This window comes from Battus philenor, unplaced genomic scaffold (assembly GCF_028537555.1).
Source record: "Battus philenor isolate CCGP_79_NKW_IND1 unplaced genomic scaffold, ilBatPhil1.0.hap1 SCAF_14, whole genome shotgun sequence".
Taxonomy (NCBI): Eukaryota; Metazoa; Arthropoda; class Insecta; order Lepidoptera; family Papilionidae; genus Battus; species Battus philenor.
In genome coordinates this window covers 13,074,866-13,092,980 of record NW_027181676.1, presented here as the reverse complement: position 1 = coordinate 13,092,980, position 18,115 = coordinate 13,074,866, and the positions used below count along the sequence as shown (strand labels likewise).

Below are 18,115 nucleotides of genomic sequence, written 5' to 3'. Positions count from 1 at the left end.
TGAGCACCGAGATCATTTGCGCTGAGTCGATATCTCGACTCACTGTCATGTTATTAAATTAAGCTAGGTAAATTATCATACAGTACCTATTATAATTTGTTTCTATAAATGGTTGAATAGGTTTCTTCTATGCATACAGCTATGTTACAAAAATTTAAACGTTACAAAATAGTTAACCACGGAACTGATTTCTTGATAATTTTTATCGATCTCTTTATGTTGATAATTGGTTATATACAATGAGATTACAAGTGAGGATATGGGAATTCGACATGGACTAGATTCTGGACATTTTCACCGAAGTTATTGAATAACATAAGCAGGGGGTCGCACGTTCGTCAGCAGAGTCTGGTAACTCATCTACGAGTATCTATATCCGTGTCTCAGCGGATGCTCATTTAAGTGTAAAGTCTAGACTGAAATTATTTGAGTGGAGACTAATCAGGTTATGACTTGTTTAAGTAGAGACTCAACAACGTAGAAACTCGTCTGAGTGTAGACATACTGCGCCCGCTGACGACGTAAGAGCCCTTAAACGTCTATTAGTAACAACATGGAACATTTAACAAAAGCAACAGTCAATAGATAACATCTCAGATAGATTACACTATATATTTATCACTACGACGAACGGGAAATTTGTCTTTTGTATATTATATATGATAGAGCACGTTGCTAAAAGAAGGGATTGAGTTTTGGATGTTAATTTATGCTAATTTTAGGCATCGCTGTGCCGTTAAATCGGACTATAGTAGAAGGAGCCCGATATATGTTTGGTTAGTGGCGCTTATCTGTAAGCTGGGGCTTGGGACTGTTCTGCTAAGAAGGGATTGGAGGGCCTAGGAGGCGGTGCGCCAGGCACGCTCAAGCTGTCTGCGCCGGCGTAACTCTGAAACAATTTTTTATATGAAAAAAACCTAAAAAAATAGTATTTAAATTCATAAATCGCAGGTTCATTTTATCGTTGTCATTAATACGATACAGAAATATTATTATTTTAATTATTTATTAATAATATAATATTTTTTTAATATAAGAAGCACCGAAAAATAATGTTTCTTCTGTCGACATATTTTACAGAAAACCCGATTGATTTTTACCGCTCCGGCATTGAAAATTTGTATACTTGATGGCAAAAGGTTGTTGATAACGAAGGTGAATATATTGTAGATCAGAAAAAAAACTTGTTAAAAATGCAGTCGTGTGAATTTAACTTATTGAATTTACTTTCCGGTCCCCGAATATTATTAGTTTCTAGCAAATAGTAGTCCAGCGCTAGAGGACTGAGATTTGCGATGGTCGCGGATTCAGTTCCCGGGATATAATCTTATATAATTCACCATTAATTATTTTGGATTGCAACTGCTCACAAATAAGCTTCCAGAGGAATGACAACTACGTATCATAATACCAAAATTGCAATCGCCAACCCCAAGCGTGGCAATTACAGTATATCCCCTCACAGATTGAAGGCTGTACAGTGGGCATTTATAGGCTGATATGACGATGCTTTCTCTTTGGCTGCAGCAGGCTAAAAACTTCTAATAATAACCAACACGGTATCTGGTATTATTAGAGATGTATGATAATATATATCTTATCATTATAGTGCTACTGAAACCGTTGTACCGCGCCTTAGGAATGAGCGGGGTGAGATGGTTGACTGTACAGTTCTGAAATTTAGTTGTCAACATCTCGCAGTACAGCGGTTTGGGTAACACTATAGAAAAATTTCCTACTCTTTTTAAAATTCGTAATAGATTTTAATTTATTAATTTTACTATTATTAAACATTCATTTTATTATATCATTGAGAAGTTCATAGACTTAAGTATAGTAAGCAGTCATATAAAACAGCGAACTATGCCTCAATTTGTATATAGGTAAATAATCACTAAATATTAAAAAAATTTCATTCCACGATTACTTTTTTTTAAAGATCAAAAAGGTCTGAATGTTCTGAAATGCCTTGTTTAATTTTCAAAAAATAGTACTGTTTCTGACCAAAAAAAAATTCAGGAATTTTAAAAACGGAAAGGATTACAGGGGCAAAGACACTCGTAAATTGGTTCAGACCAGCTGATAGGAGATTACCTATTCGCAGATCTGAACCAGGCAAGTGGACTTTTCATTAGTACTGCCCTGAGGAAAGCAGAAAAAGAAGGATGGCTTGAAGAGCTTGTAACCTTCTGTCAAGGCGTTTCAAAACGGACACGATTTACGACTAAGAATAAAATTGGTACATGTTTAAATTCTGTAAATGTGTATGTAGAAATATAGATATCTGAAAAATTAAATTATATGTGGCTAAATCACCTGCGTGGCGCCATAGGAGTCGTGGTTGGCCAAATCTGCAAGCCGTGTAGATGAAAGAGCGCGAGGTAGTGGATTCGATGGCACTCCGTGTGGGGCCAAGACACCAGCGTCGGCCAAAGCGCGAGCTTCCTCGTCCGCAGCATCCGCCCCCGCTCCCGCGCCCGCTTCCGCCGCACCATCTCGGAAGTTGACGAAGGCAAACGCCGCCAGAGCCACGCCGCATAGCAAACCGTATCCTGGTATAAAAACAACCACATTCTCGCATATAAATATTCTGATACTAAGTAAATTACTACAGTAAATTAATAAACAGTTACTACAGTAAAGTAAATTAAATTTGTTTATTAATTTTATTTACATTTAAAGTGACCACTTATGTATATCATGAAAAAAAAACTTACAGTCCAATTTGCAGGAATTTTAATTAGACTAAACTTTTCTATAAGTCATTTTTCAACTCAAAACTGAGAGAGTACTAAACGCGACCCGATCTGAATCAACATTCCCTTTTCAATGAAAGCTTTTCTTTGAAGTTTTAAGTTGAAGAGTTAAAGGGGATCTCAAGTTACTATCGAATGAGGCTCTTCCGGCAGTTACTTTGAAACGAATAAACTTTAAGTACGTATGTTGTATGCAGAAAAATGACCGATACAGCCTTAAAGCTCTGGAGTGAGGATCAAGCGCAAGGTATGGCGTCAACCTACAGGATGGACGGACGACCTTATAAAGGTTTTTACTGGTGTTATTGGAGATCTATGAGGAAATTGATATACAACAGATGATGTTCTAAGTCTGGAATGATAATAATGATGAGGAATAATGACATTTAAGTAAAGAAAAAGGGTTCTCTTGGAAACCTTGGCTAGACACATTTGATAATCCAGAAGATTAGGTAGTTACGCAACTCTTACGGCTGTATCATTGTGTAAATAAAATAATTACTTTTTGAAGAGCGACACTTGTTTTTGTAATTTTCATTTGTTTACTTTCGTAAAATGTTTATATTAAAGAAACGTTCAACGATTTCATTTTTTAAATGTTACCTTTACAATATATTAACAAAAATTTATTATTACACTATTTTCTAAGCTCTGAAATAACCTCAATTGTCTGTTTATTTTCCGTTGATATTTTGAAGCACATCTAAATGATTTATTCTAAAGATTTTTTATTTATTGTACTCTCAAGTTATGACTGAAAAGATGGTTACCTGCGAAGGTGCGAGTGGTGCCCCAGCGTGTGACAGCGATACCACCTAGGACTGCGCCACAACCGCGCCCAAGTCCATGGTGGAGGCCCTGCAGGACACCCTGAGCAGAAGACCGCAGCCGGGGCGGAGCTCCGTGCGCGATATAGGAGCAGCATGCCGCCCACACGGCGGCATGAGTCACGCCCTGTACGAACTCGAACGGCAAAACCCACCACGGATCCGGCAACCATGCGATGTACAGGAACCGAAGCACGTTGCCCGCCAGCCCCAAGCACAACACCTGACAACGACAGCATATCTATATCCTCAAATTCAAAATGTCATTATTCGAGTAAACATTTATACGCACTATTCAATCGTCAATTTGCTACTGATTTAGTTATAAGAGCCGGCCAGAAAATCAACAGTTGCTCTTGCTCTAAATGTATCTAATATATAAAATTCTCGTGTCACGGTGTTCGAACTTGAACTCCTCTGCAACGGCTTGCCTGATTTTTACCAAATTTAATATACGTATTCAGTAGGTCTGAGAATCGGCTACTATCTATTTTCTATACCCCTAAGTGATAAAGGTTGTTCACACTTAAAAAAAAATTATTTTTTTAACGAAATTTTTTGTTTTTATTTTTTTATGATACAGCATACAAGAATACATACAACCATAAATTTTCACCCCTCTACGATCAACCCTTATTTTTTATTTGTAAATTAAAATATCAATTTTTTTTGCAAAACAACGTTTGCGGGATCAGCTAGTAATTTATAATATTAAACCTGCATATGAAACAACGAACCAAGTTCCACACATTTCGATCAACTAAAAACTCTTGAGTGATCTAATAAGATCTATTAATTAATATACTTTTTATTTTAAACTTAAAACTAAGAAAAGGAATATCTAAGATATGTCGTGGAACTTTATTATATATGGGTATAGATAGACCCATGAACGATCATTACCTCTATCAAATAGTAAAGGAACATCGTGAGAAATTTAGAGATATATATAAATACCAGATAATTGGTTCTTTGTCAACTAAAAGCTTTAAATCTTTTATACCTATCAATCACCCTGTATAAAGTCATCGCTTTGATATATTTTACAATTTTTTTTTCTATTGGAATGCGATAGACCTTTGACTGGTAGTACAAATTCTGCAGGAATAGATAGTAAACAACAATTAGTTTTAATATGTACTAATACGATTTTTAAACGCTACCTTTTAACAAGTTCTAACGTGGTCAATGCGACGTAGTACCACCTTGACCGGCGATACAAATAAAACCTTTCCTAGCTCTGATATCGATTCAGGTAAAAGGTCTTTGTACAAAAGTGTGATCCTTTTCTAGTTTTTTTTTATGGCCCCCGCTATTGGAGGCCTCTCGTACCCCTAATTAGTTGGGATCAGGGTCTTTGTTTACAAATAAGTTTTTCAGATTTTTCATCTTTATTCTTCACTCACTGTCATACTTCTCAATTTCTTTTATTCTTACCTTATTTCCATCACAATATTTTTCATTTTGTTCTTTCATTCCTTCTTCCTTTCATCGCCTTCCTTCCATTATACTCTTAGGTGGCTAAGTACATTTTTTTATTCTTTATTTTATTATTTACATACATTTCTATATTTTATCACAGTTTTCTTTGGGTTGTACTTTCTTCATACATTACTACACTTCTCTTATTCTATTTTTCCTATTATTAATTGACTAGTAATTTTATGTGCAGTTTATTAGGTACCTACTTATCTATACTGTTTTGTTTCTATTAACAGTGTCATTCACCGCCCTACGAGCAAACGATAGGAATGATGGACGAAGGTTGTCGTCGCCCATCATTACGGCGATGCTTGATCCTTTTCTAGTAGATATTAATTAGTTAATACAATACATCAGGCGACATCTGACAAAGATTTATTTTAAATTATCGGCTCGCGGATTTCCGGTCTGCGAGCTCCAAGTCCAAAGAAACTGTAAAAGCTAGAAATGCTAACAACGTTTAGCACCAATCAAATATAACCAAAACCTAGTACTAATCAAAATAATGATCCGTATGATTTATTCTATAGCGACTACTGCTCATTTAGTCTCTCTGATTTAGTTCCAGCAAATCATTATTAAAATCTAGTGAATAGTAAAATAATTTAGACATCTAAAAATAGGTTTGAATTAATATGAATCATCACCTTGACATGACCCATTTGCGTGATCAATTTGAAGCTGAAGAAGTAAGCGAAGATCTCGGAGATGTGGTTGATGACGGATGCGACGCCGAATAAAGTTGGTGATCCTCCTTTATCCTGATGAAAGAAATAATACATTACAAATATACACTTCTTTTGTTAATAGATCTTCTCTCTAAGTAATCATTATTACAATTGTCATTTATCTTCTTCTTTTTAGCCAATGGACGCTCACTGCAAGATATAGGTCTCTTCCAAAGATCGTCACGATGGCTGGTGCTGGTGCTGGGCTGGCTGCTTCCAGCAACTTCCCGTGACCTTAACAATGTCATTGGTCCACCTAGAAGGCGGTCTATCCACACCGCAACAACTGTCATTACAGTACTTAAATTGGAATAGAGTTTGGTTGAATAAAATTGTCGCAATAGATCCTATCTATAAAATTGTTTTTCAAAATTTCGATAAGTACAGATTTTGTCTCTAAAATTCGTCTTTTAGCCTTTGTATGTAAAACTTCAAGTAAATTATACTTTTTTCAAAGCTAATATAATACGATTATTCTTCTTTTTGCTGATAGAAGCCCATTGTAAGGAATAAGCTCTTTCCCAAAAATTACCACAGTAACGGGTCTTTTACTTCCCGTATTCAGCGAATTACTGCGACTTTAATTATGTCATCGATCCCATTCTTATCCTCACGCATTATAGAGGACGAAACGAAATTTTTTAATCGAGTACCAGAAATCATATCATATCATGCCATCAGCCGTAAATGTCCACTGGTGGATATGAGTTTCCTTGTAGATCTTCAGTAGGACCGGAAGAAAGTGGCTTGTATCCAATTTCTTCCGACAACCTGTACAATAAGTCTCGCTGCACAATCTAGAAACCATGGTATCCACACCAGAATCCCAGGACCCCAGTGGCCATCTATCCTGCCCACTGTTGCTCTTTTCTTTGATTCGATCTTATAAAGAAAACCTTCTTCATGGCTCATTAAAAGATTAAGAACTTGACTTGAATGATGTCCAGAGTGATAGCCACGTTTTTATGTCTTAAGTCATCAGACGCTGGAAATGTCCACAAGAAATATACACCCAGAAAGAATCGGAAAGTCTGGTGATAAAATGGGACAGCGGAACAGGTTACCTGTAGATGCCAGAAAAGGAAGGTGAAGATGAGACCGATGCCGAAACCCATGAACCAGGCCACCAGCAAGAAGGAAGCGGCCTTCACGTTCTGGAACTGGCGGAGCACTGTCACCCACTCCGGCATTTCCCGCGTCGTCTGCGCGAACACCTGCATCCGGGATAATGAAGGAATCATTGATCAACTACAACAGATTAAGTATAGTTTCATCTAGAGTTTTTTTTTAAAACCAGATCTTTGTACTACAATTGACTTTTAACTAACTCCAAACCCTAGAAACTATTAATTGAATGCAGATTAAAATTTGCTGATCACTTAATTTTATTTTCACCTAATAAACCCACCATATAATTAGATTAAACACTAATCAATGATTAGTGACTATATTGAAAAAAGAGCCAACGGAATTGATTTGCAGTTGATTTAGAAACTTGTGTTTAAAATCCGTCGTTTTGCCAAAAACTTTAAATGTTAAATAAAAGTATTCATCTGTATACATGGAAACTTTCCAACTTTATAATAAAAATAGCATACAAGTTAAAGAGAGACATTATAATAATTTTGATTTCAAAACAATGTAGACCAGAGTTCCCCAAACTTTTTTGTGTCGTAGACCCCTTGCCATGTTTTTCCGTGTTGGGTAGACCCCCTACTTACCTGATATTGATTTCCTGTAAATTTCTAACTGTAGTGAAGTTTAGTGTATGTTCAAAATGTATTGCTACCACAAAGCGAATACCAACATCCTACAACTTACACAATTTTATAAACATATATAATAAACTAGCTGATCCCGCAAACGTTGTTTTGCAAAAAAAATATTTTTAATTTTCAATTTAAAAATAAGGGTTGATCGTAGAGAGGTGAAAATTTAGGGTTGTATGTATTTTTGTATGTTGTATCATAAAAAAATAAAAACAAAAAATTTTGTCAAAAAAATAAAAAAAAAATTTAAGGGTGAACAACCCTTACCACTTAGGGGTATGAAAAATAGAGAGTAGCCGATTCTCAGACCTACTAAATACGCATGTAAAATTTGGTAAAAATCGGTCAAGCCGTTTCAGAGGAGTTCAAGTTCGAACACCGTGACACGAGAATTTTATATATTAGATTTTTTACTTCATAGGTACTTTTATAAATAATGTAAATGTTTTGATATTATAAGATAGAATGATGTAAGTAAATAGGTACTATCAGTGTATGTGTTGAGATCCGCTATTGTGGACCCCCATTTTCATTTCATGGACCCCCAAATTTTTTTCGCTGTCGTAGACCCCTTTGCAGGTTGTGATAGACCCCTAGGGGTCGATATAGACAATTTTGGGAATCACAGATGTAGACGTTGAAAAACCTGATTGTCTAAACACCTCGTCATCCAGTTTGTGCCACTGGAGGAACTTTTGTAAACTGTACAAGTACACAGGTTTGATTACAGCTCGTTATATTACCTTGGCCTGCTCCAGGGTTGGTGGGCGAGCAGGAGCGCTGGTGTCCAGCCCGGGCAGTTGGAGTTGTTCCGCCAACTGCTGCTGCAGCTTCTCCTCGCGTGTGGGCGAAGTTGGTGCTGCTGTCACCATCGGCTCTGGCGGGAACTCTTCGTACTTGAATTTTATCTGTCGAACATCATTAGCTTTTAGCGTTTGGTTTGACCTTCTGGAGATGGTATTCCGGCTTTGTTGAATTAGTGGTGCTAATCTGAGTATTATTAATGCTTTATACACCGTGATTGGTTTCATTTATAAAAGTTTCAAAGAGGTGAACATATTAAACAGAAATTTTTAAACATAAAAGCTTTAAAACTTTTACACCTATTTTCAATCACTCTGTATAAAGCGAGTCTGAAAACGCAGACAGTATAAAATAATTAATCTTATATGTAGTAATTCGAATTTTAAAAATGCTTTTTCTTATTTATTTATTAGTTCTTGTTAATTGTTACATTTGATTTTTCATTTATTTCATTAACGTACAGAGCACAAGTCTTATACATGTTCTTTAAAAGTAAAAAAAAAAGTGAAGGTGTGTAAGACGTATCTCGTAAGGTACAAAATTTAAATTAAGTACAACTGAAGTGAAAGAAGGTAAAGGTGGTAATTGCAGACCTGAGTGGCAGTGATTAGGGCAGCTCCCATCAGCACGGAGAAGGTCGCGAAGCAGATGGTGTAGTTTTTCTCGTAGCGCTGCGGACCACCGCATGGGTGCTTGCTGAACGCGGTGCTGTGGTCCAGAGCGATGCCCACGAAGAACATAGCCAGACCCCAACCGAGCGAACCGAACATTCGCTGATGACCATATCTAAGTCAGGAGAATAACTATGCTAGATAAATATGTAACAAGATGGGTTTACAGTGATGAACTAGTTACCATACCACAACCACAACACCCGTTTAAAGGGGGCGGCCGCTCGCTCCCTTACCGCGAATAGCGTGGATGAACTGAGGTTGGATCCGGATCCATCCTTGGTTTGCCTGTGGTCCACGCTGCCGTCCCAAGCCACACACAACATCAACACTACACAGCTCTACTCGGGTAGAGCGGTTTACTACGTGCAACTGAAACGCTTTTGTCCAGCATTTGTATTATTTTCATGTTCACGGACCCTTCCGCTCTGTGAACTCAGTTCCGAAGAAGTTGTAAAAGCACCCGGGCTATCAGCATCAACATCAACCGAGAGTAATGATGGGATTAAAACAGGTCGTTACTGTTTAGTTTTTAAATTAAGGTCACAGGAAGTTCCTAGGTGAGGGTAATGCAAGACCGATCATCTTAGTGATCTTTGACGGAGGCCAATGCCTTGAAGTTGGTTTCTATCGGCTGATATGATGATACGATGATCATTTCTGGAGCAATGTCTGTTCCCGAAGAATCGCTGCGAGATCTAACCAGAAATGAGGAGATCTGTAGAGGAACCAAGGCAACTGACATAGCTCGAAGAAATGCTCGTTTGAAATGCCGTTGGAACCGAAAACTTCTCGAGTGGCGATCAAGAGCCGGTAGACACGGCGTTGGTATGTCCCCCCATAAGTATACCGACAATATGGTCAAATGAGAGAAGATGAAAAAGAGGAATGTAATAAATGATAAAGAGTGGAAGATATTGCGATGGGTGGCAGTAGAGAGAATGAATGATAATGTAACGTATGACAGAAGAAATAAATTAAGAGGGTGAATCACTTATTGGAAATAAACATCTTTAACCTTACACATGTCAGGGGAGTACGAGAAGCCTCCAATAAAGGGGGCCAATAAAAAAAATATGGTCAAATTTACAATAAGTCCCTAGATGCTTCCTACTCAAGACTGCGGCTAAAAAACAGAATTGTTTACTTTACAATAAGTTATAGAGATTCGTCATCAAGGATCATTGTCAGATTTCAACGCATCTTTTTTTATTCAATTTGTTAAAAATATTCGAAATTCTTTATATTTCAGTTGATTTGATTTGATTGAAATCAACCGGGAATATCTATTTAGATACATCATTACCATCACCTTAATTTCAGCCGTAAGACATCTTTCGACCGGAAAGTACGTGTGCATCTAAAAAAACTTTGTACCAAGTAATGAACTATTCAGTTTTTGTTTAGTTTTCATATTAAGTCGACACGGGACGAGTATAATTTGATTCTAGTTTCCATGAAATTTTATCTTTTCCATCAGTGACCAAAATGTTCATAGGTAAAGAAAGAATTCTAAAAACTGTATTGATAATTTTATTCACGACGCATGATGTTGCCACGTTACAAATATTGTTCATATTGTAAATTTTCGCTTCAAGATCTAGATCAAGAAATAGATCATTAACAAATACCTTAGAAATAGGGGATCCTAATGAGACTATTTATTGTGAAACATCTCGTTACTCACCTATCAGCATCCTCTCCCAGCAGAGTGATAACAGCAGAATCAGCAAGAGTTATAGCAGGCGCGCTGAAGAATTCACCAATCACCACCAGCAGAAGTAAAAGGAAAAACGTCTTCTGTATATCAGGAGTGCTGTACACGATGAATGAGTGTAAAGGTGTGACCCAATTGCCGTTAGCGTTTGGGTCATAATCAATCGCGTCGTCCACTGGCAGTGGTGATCCAACGTGAGCTGATGCCGCTGGTCTATGGAAGGATCGGAACTCATTCTTAGTCCACTCGTCATCGTAGCTGGGCGTGTCGAGGCGGTAGTCCGTCTTGTTAACTGGATGGATGCAGGCGACAGCTGCAGGCTGCACCCAGCTTAACGGCAGCGTGAAGATTATCCAAGCACCAAGGGAGGCAAGGAGTAGAGTTCGTCCCTTTTGCCAGCGATCAGCTAACCCTCCCCAGAAAGGAGCAGACAAGAACTCTACGAAAGGACGGGTGCCGATGAGCAAGCCACATTGTCCAGCGTTCATGCCCATCTGCTTGAAGTATACACCCATTAAGGGGAAGAGAGATCCGAAGGCGGAGTAGAAGAAGAAGTAGAAGGTCTTGACGGTGAGCAGTTCTGGGTCCACGGCGCCGGGGCCACACATGAGCTCCAGTAAGTCGCTGCGGCCGCGAACTTTGTGCGTTGCATCTTTAGGCTCTGGATACCTATGGAAGTTTACTATATGTTAATATATGTCTGGGAAATCTTTGTAACATGTTCATATATATTACGTAAACATTGTAAGGTAAGGTAAGGTTTATTAATGAAGCCTGATGAACACTGATTTTCACGTGACAAATAGACTATTTACAGTAGGAAAAATTTAAACTGGCGTTAAAAGAGTAATTAATAAGTTTCTTGTCTGATTATTCTAGATAGAATCAATATTCCGAAACTAGCAATAAGTAAAAAGTACGTTATATTTATGTCTTAACTTTTCCAAAATGCTTACCAAAGTCGAGTCGAAAGTATAGATGATTGTTTCATTTATTTGAACAAATGTTACGTAATGTTTTATTTTATTTATTCATTTATTACTTTACGCGACAGATACTATCATGTCCAAGTTACAATAAATTGGCATACTTCCTGGTTTATATATAGCTTCGTTTCTAAGGTTTTTGGTGCTCTCCACAAAACTCATTTAAAAAAATATAAATTACAAATTTGAATTAAAAAAAGTATTAAAAACCGCCATCTATCAAGTTAGAGCAGATAATGTTACGAAAAAAAATATCTGACAGAAATATTTTTTTATTTACATTAATTTCAAAACTACAAACAAAAACTACAAAGTTCACCAAAGACATAGTAAGAATAATTCGGTATCATAACAATGTATATACTAGATATATATCATTGATTATATGTACATACTAGTATTGTATCCAAATAAAATAATTATCAACCGTTGCACGTCAAATAAATATTGTTGTACATATTTGAATCATATATTGAACTGCATTAAAATTTGCAGTCTTGTATAAGCAATGTAACCAGGGCGTATACCATAAGGGTATGCCAAGGCTGTTTCTTCAACAAAACATAAACATGACGCGAGAAATCAATACGGCGATAACGCAGGAAGCAATCTCCTTCAAGGACATGCGAACGGAAATACAGGACAATAGTTTCACGTCAGTCATCGGTGACTTACAGTGAATTTTCCTTTCAATCTCCGTCAGTCATCTGTGACTGACAATGTAGAAATTAGTACATATATAACAAAAACAAATTCGTTTAAAATTGTTATTTAAATTTGATGTAATGTTTATTACGTTTTCATATATAATAAAGAGTTTTAATATTAAAAGAATGCAAGTAAATGTTACAATGTATCTATGATACTTTCATAGATATTATGTTATAAAACTTATGATAATATATTCAATATTCTGTCGTCTATAACGTAGATACGATTATGAATATTTTTACATAAATCATATGTTGAGTAATAATACCTTATGCTGAGATATACAAATTAAATTCAGTGCAGCATATATTTTGATTTATACACATCATTTATTTATATAATAGATTATTAATAATAAAATTAAATTGATTGTGAAATAAAAAAAAAACATTATTTAATTTCTAAGTGTTAGTTTCGATATTGAATATAGAATAGTTGAAACGAAATTTTAAATTTAATGTAGTGAATGTAAAATATATGAATTACCCAGAATCGAAGCGGCTTTATAGGTCAGGGTCAAGTTGCACGAAATAAGGTCACGAGTGGGCGGAAAGGGGCAGCCCATACTGTTTTGATAAGAATTGCAAGTGGTTTTTATGAAGTAATAACGAATTAAAACGCTTGTAAATAATAATATTTGTAACGACAGTAATTACTTTAGCACTATAAATAACTACCGCTTTTAGTACCTTTCTCACTTATATTGTTCAACGCCCGTCGCAGAACATACATATAGTGACAAGGGCACTATTTCTCAAGGACCCTCGTCGGATCAAGTATGTATCCTTCACCATAGATGTGATGTGATTTACATCGTTGCTCTAACGTCGTGGTCCACATCGAGGATGTGAGAACGTAAAGGACACACACCTGGAGGTGTCGACCTCGCCGGTCTCGTCGGGGCGCACGAGGGGGCGTGCAGCAGGAGGCGCGAGGGGCGCGGGCTCGTGCGGCGGCTCCATGGTTCAGCCGCTGACTGCCGCCGTCAGGAGCTCCGTAGCGCTCGATCGCGTCGCGCAGTCGCAGTAACACTGTAGCCCCCGGTCCTTCTTACTTGCCCCCTTCGCCCCCCCAAATCCCAGTCGTCGCCGCCCGCAGGCGCCCGCCCGTCTGCTACATAACGATCTGCCCCGAAGCCGAGCTCGCTCCACCTCGAGCCGTTACTCAAACTTTACTTTCATGTCGAGTGCTCGGTCGAAACGTTGTTACATGCGAAAGATTACATCACGCAGACCAGAAAGAGCTAGCGCTAACAGTTTCTTTTACAGATGGAGGAATACAGAAGTGTTGTAGTTAATGCATGGTTACTTTTAAATTATTATTTTTTCTTTTTCATATAGGATCTCGTTGTGGTTTGTACTTAAATAATTTGAAGTTAAGACGAACTGTATCAAATAACTTTATTGATAAAAAACACAAAATCTAATTACATGGAGTTGCTTGCAATAATTGTAAAAATAATTTTAAGTATGTCAGTAAATAATAATTTCATTTAAATTCAAAAAAACTTCACATAGAGTTTATTTTTTGGGCTGAATTAATTAGTGCCTAAGTAGCACTTGCAGTATCCACGGGTTCGATTTACAAGGCACTAATGATGCTTTTTCCAAACCTTTTCTACAGGTAACGAAGTTCGAAGGCCGCTCCATTCTATTTTAATACCAGATCAGGTAGTTCACAGAAACTCTTTTACAACCATAACAAAGGGCCCCTTATAAAGTTGATGGTGGAGTACCTCGTTTTGAAATAATTTTTATCTGCAAATACTTCTAACAAATCACGAATTTATCAAAATATTATTTAAGGTTATTTGCGTATATAACAATGAAAATTAAATTATCCAGTATCATTTTCATTGAAATGATAAAAACTTAATAATCTTCAACCACAAGGTTCATCAGAAGGTGCAGACCGCTTCCAACTGGACCTAATATAAATCAAGGGGGAGTCCTATGTTCAGCAATAACTTTTTTTATTGAGCTCTAGAGCTGTATTTTCCAACGTGTGGCCCCACAGAAGGGCAACTCTAAAATGGACTGTTATTGCTGGATGTTACATAGAGGGCGTAAAAGTTTTAGAAAGACTTAGGTGGGGCATCGCACAATAAAGGTTAGGAAAAACTGCTCTAAAGCTTAATAAACTGAAAATAAAAAAGTTGATATGTTTATCGATATTTGTTTACAATATTGGCATATTCAAGTTACAATTCATATTCAAGTTATTACCAACTTAGGATTTTAATAATCAGTTGTAAATGTCACGAGAATAAAGCCATAAGCGTTTTTCTGTCTAATAATCTATTTATCGATATACAAGTATATTTCGATGCAAATAATTCATATTATTTAAGAGAAATTTGAATAAAATTGGGTTTCCTAATAATAATGGCGTCCTTCATATTTGTTTCGAGGGTTCCAAGAGCGCTCTGATTTGATAGAGCCAACAACAAACTGAGACTTGTTTGTCCTTGAAATGTGGAAATTAATTTCACATCAAGAGCGAGTAAACCCGGGGAGGTGGGGCCCCGGGACCCGGCCCTTATTAGACCCGGAAATCGCGGTCAAGGGTCCATCGATTTAATAACTAAAATGTTACGTGAATAACCGCTGGCAGCGGGTTAAATGGGAGGGTACTTCGACTTTAAATTTTAATAATACTTTTTTAAATTTTAAAATGTTATAATAGTTTTCATAAATTCTTTAAAAATATATATCTATATTTTTTCGTCTCCGGAATGATGTAACTTCAAATGACGCTGATAGATGGCGCTAGAAGTCGGTTGCCACACGTTTGACGTAGTAGGGAGACGTTTGGAACCTTTGCAACTTTAAGTAGAAAGTTGCCATTGTGGGGAAGTTCGCATATTCAATATAGTCAAATTTGCTGGAAGTCTCTGAATGTACGCAGCGAAAGAGCGGTCATCGTTGCGATCTTTGGGGGAGGCATATGCCTTGTAATGGGCGTCTATAGGCTAATATGATCATAATGATGAAAAGGAGGTAACTTAGTCACACCTACCTTCCAAAGGTGTCACGTGGACCACAACACCATCATACATCTGACGTTGTATTCTGAAAGGATAAAATTTGACAACATAGACAAATTTTTTTTTAATTTATTTTAAACGTTCATAGGCGAAACATTTGACCGCTCGCTTGATGCTAAGCGATAACAAGATATACGTTGTTACATACTTGCTTAATTCCTTTGCAATGCGTCGCAGTCTTTATAAAATTTTTACGCCCCCCTATATAACATACATAATTTTAATATTAGAGCGAAATGGTTAAACTCTTCGAGTCCATTTTAAAATTGCCCCCCTTATTAAAAAATATAAATTGCCCCCTTGTTAGAAATGAGTCCTACGTTGGGAAACACCTTTCTAAATTATCAGTAAAATTTACATTAATATTTCGTATCAATCCACCTATCCCTTATGCTTGTCTGAATTGACTGAATCGATGAGAAAGGAAGTTGAAGCCTTAGACATGTGGGTATACAAGACGTTAGTGAGGATATTTTGGAGGAAACAGTGTGGAGGAGAATAAAGAATAATTAAGAAGTACTATATACAATAAAAACAATGAAGCTAAAATATTAATGGTACTTGACGAGAAACGTAAAATACGAGATATTGCAACTTGTACAGGATAAGTGAGGGTAGGTGACAAATTTCCTGGCTAAACACCTACGCCAGTGGTTTGGAAAGAGCAATCGAAAGATTTTAAGTAGATAAGCTTAATTTCACACAAAGGCTTCTGTGTATATTTAAATTATATTTTTCATGAAGAAACTTACATTCATTTTTAATCCGTCCCTTTCCTTGAATTGCTTCAATTTTTTTCAATTCTTTATATTGAATCAGAGGTTCCCAAACATTTCTTCTAATAAACCATACGAATTTAACTGGACACCCCGTAGCGACTGAATATGAAATATGCAAGATTTTACATTCACGGATCCTTGCGTTCCGTGAACTCACCGATGAAGCTGTAAAAGCCCTCCAGGCAACAGCACAACAGCGTTAACATTAACAGAAACCAAAAAAATGACAAGTAACAGTCGCTGATATTCATTTTTCTGGTCCCGCTAACAAATTGTGATCCAACATTTTTTGACACGCCAATTTAGACTCCTATTACGTCTACCATGGACTCTTGGGGTCTTTGGAGCAGTTTTGGAAATTACATTAAACTAAGGGGTAAGTTTTCTTTAGAAGCATTATGGAATGTTACACTGTTAAAGAAAACACCTTTCATAATCTTTATTATAAATTAAATAAACAAAAGTTTTTTTTGAACAAAATTAGCAATATTTCAATATTAAATATATTAAAAACATAGTTATAACTTTTGACTAGACTAAGAAGTTGGTTAATAAATTATAATCATATCAATAAATAACAAAGTTCCCATCCTACAAGCAATGCATTTACATATCTGTCTTTTAGAATTTAGAAAACGTATCAGATTTAACACCAATAAAATGGTATAATTAAATACAAGGCAACAAACACAATTAGACACAATTTAGAAAAAAGAATCCGAACAATGATTCTAAACAGAAATAAAATTTAACAGATTTCTGCATTCCTATATAAATAACAATAAGCCTCTTTATAACGCGGTTTTAGTTCAGCGTTATAGGAAAATGTGTATAAGGAACATTCTCCATAAGTTGACCTCTTTAAGACACGAATTTAAATGGAATATTAACATAAACTGTGTATATATGATATTATTTGGAGCATATACAAATCAATATTACATAGTATAGAAACATAAAGTGGGAAATTCCTGCGCTATCGAGATTACTTGTTATACGGGAGATATGAATTCGCATAATATAAAAACGCGTTATAGAAGTATTTTGTTAAAAGAAGTATTACTATTACTTGACAGTAATATTTTTTGGTTCATGTTCGTATTTTGAGACATACTAAATATTCGCGAGCGAGATAGCTGCATTAGGTTCGACATAATATATATTATTTACATAAAAATACAGGATGTTTAACCCTTAATTAGGCGCATGGGGTCAGGGCCATTTGAAATTCAAAAAATTATGGCTTACAGTCTTCAGAGCGTACTAACGCTCTTTCTAGCTTCCTCTTTCCCCCCGGGGTACGCGAATTAGTCACATCCAGAACATTAACGCATATGCATGCATCGCTGTCCTTTAGAGAGCTGACCCCATGCGCCCAGTTACGTTACATTTTTTGGCCAAGGTAAGTTTTTATTTTTGTGATTTTTTTTGTGTTTATATTAGTATATTGTTTACTATTTATCTTTGTATGTGTGTATTTTGATACGGTATGATTTCTTTATGTATTTTTGAGGTTTTTCTATGCTTTTTCTTTTAATTGAAATGCCTAACGACAAACAAGTATTGCAATGGCTGGATGAAGTGCTTGATGAAGAGCAAGATGTTGCTGCTTCGGATTCGCAAGACGAAACTTTAAACGATGCTGTCATTGATAGTGCTTATAATTCAGAAAGCGAAATTGAGGGGTCTGCACATATCCAAGACATCCCTGCATCAACGGAAGATAATTATTTTTTATCTCGACATACTTAGAGAAATGGCCTAAAGTGAAATGGTGTAAAGTACCACCATCGAAAGCAGTAAGGACCCGAGCACAAAATATTATTTTACATTTACCTG

At 36.4% G+C, this 18,115-nt stretch overlaps 1 protein-coding gene across 1 annotated transcript; it reads right to left on the bottom strand.

Annotated features, from left to right (window-relative positions):
* Positions 1-605: 605 nt before the first annotated feature.
* Positions 606-16,255, bottom strand: jef (major facilitator superfamily domain-containing protein 6 jef). The gene is given in 10 exon segments (XM_068761379.1): positions 606-889; positions 2,317-2,552; positions 3,527-3,806; positions 5,713-5,826; positions 6,858-7,007; positions 8,306-8,470; positions 8,960-9,152; positions 10,725-11,423; positions 13,322-13,602; positions 16,250-16,255. Coding segments are annotated over 10 exon segments (2,226 nt in total). The 3' UTR covers positions 606-787.
* Between the last annotated feature and the right edge of the window lie 1,860 nt (positions 16,256-18,115).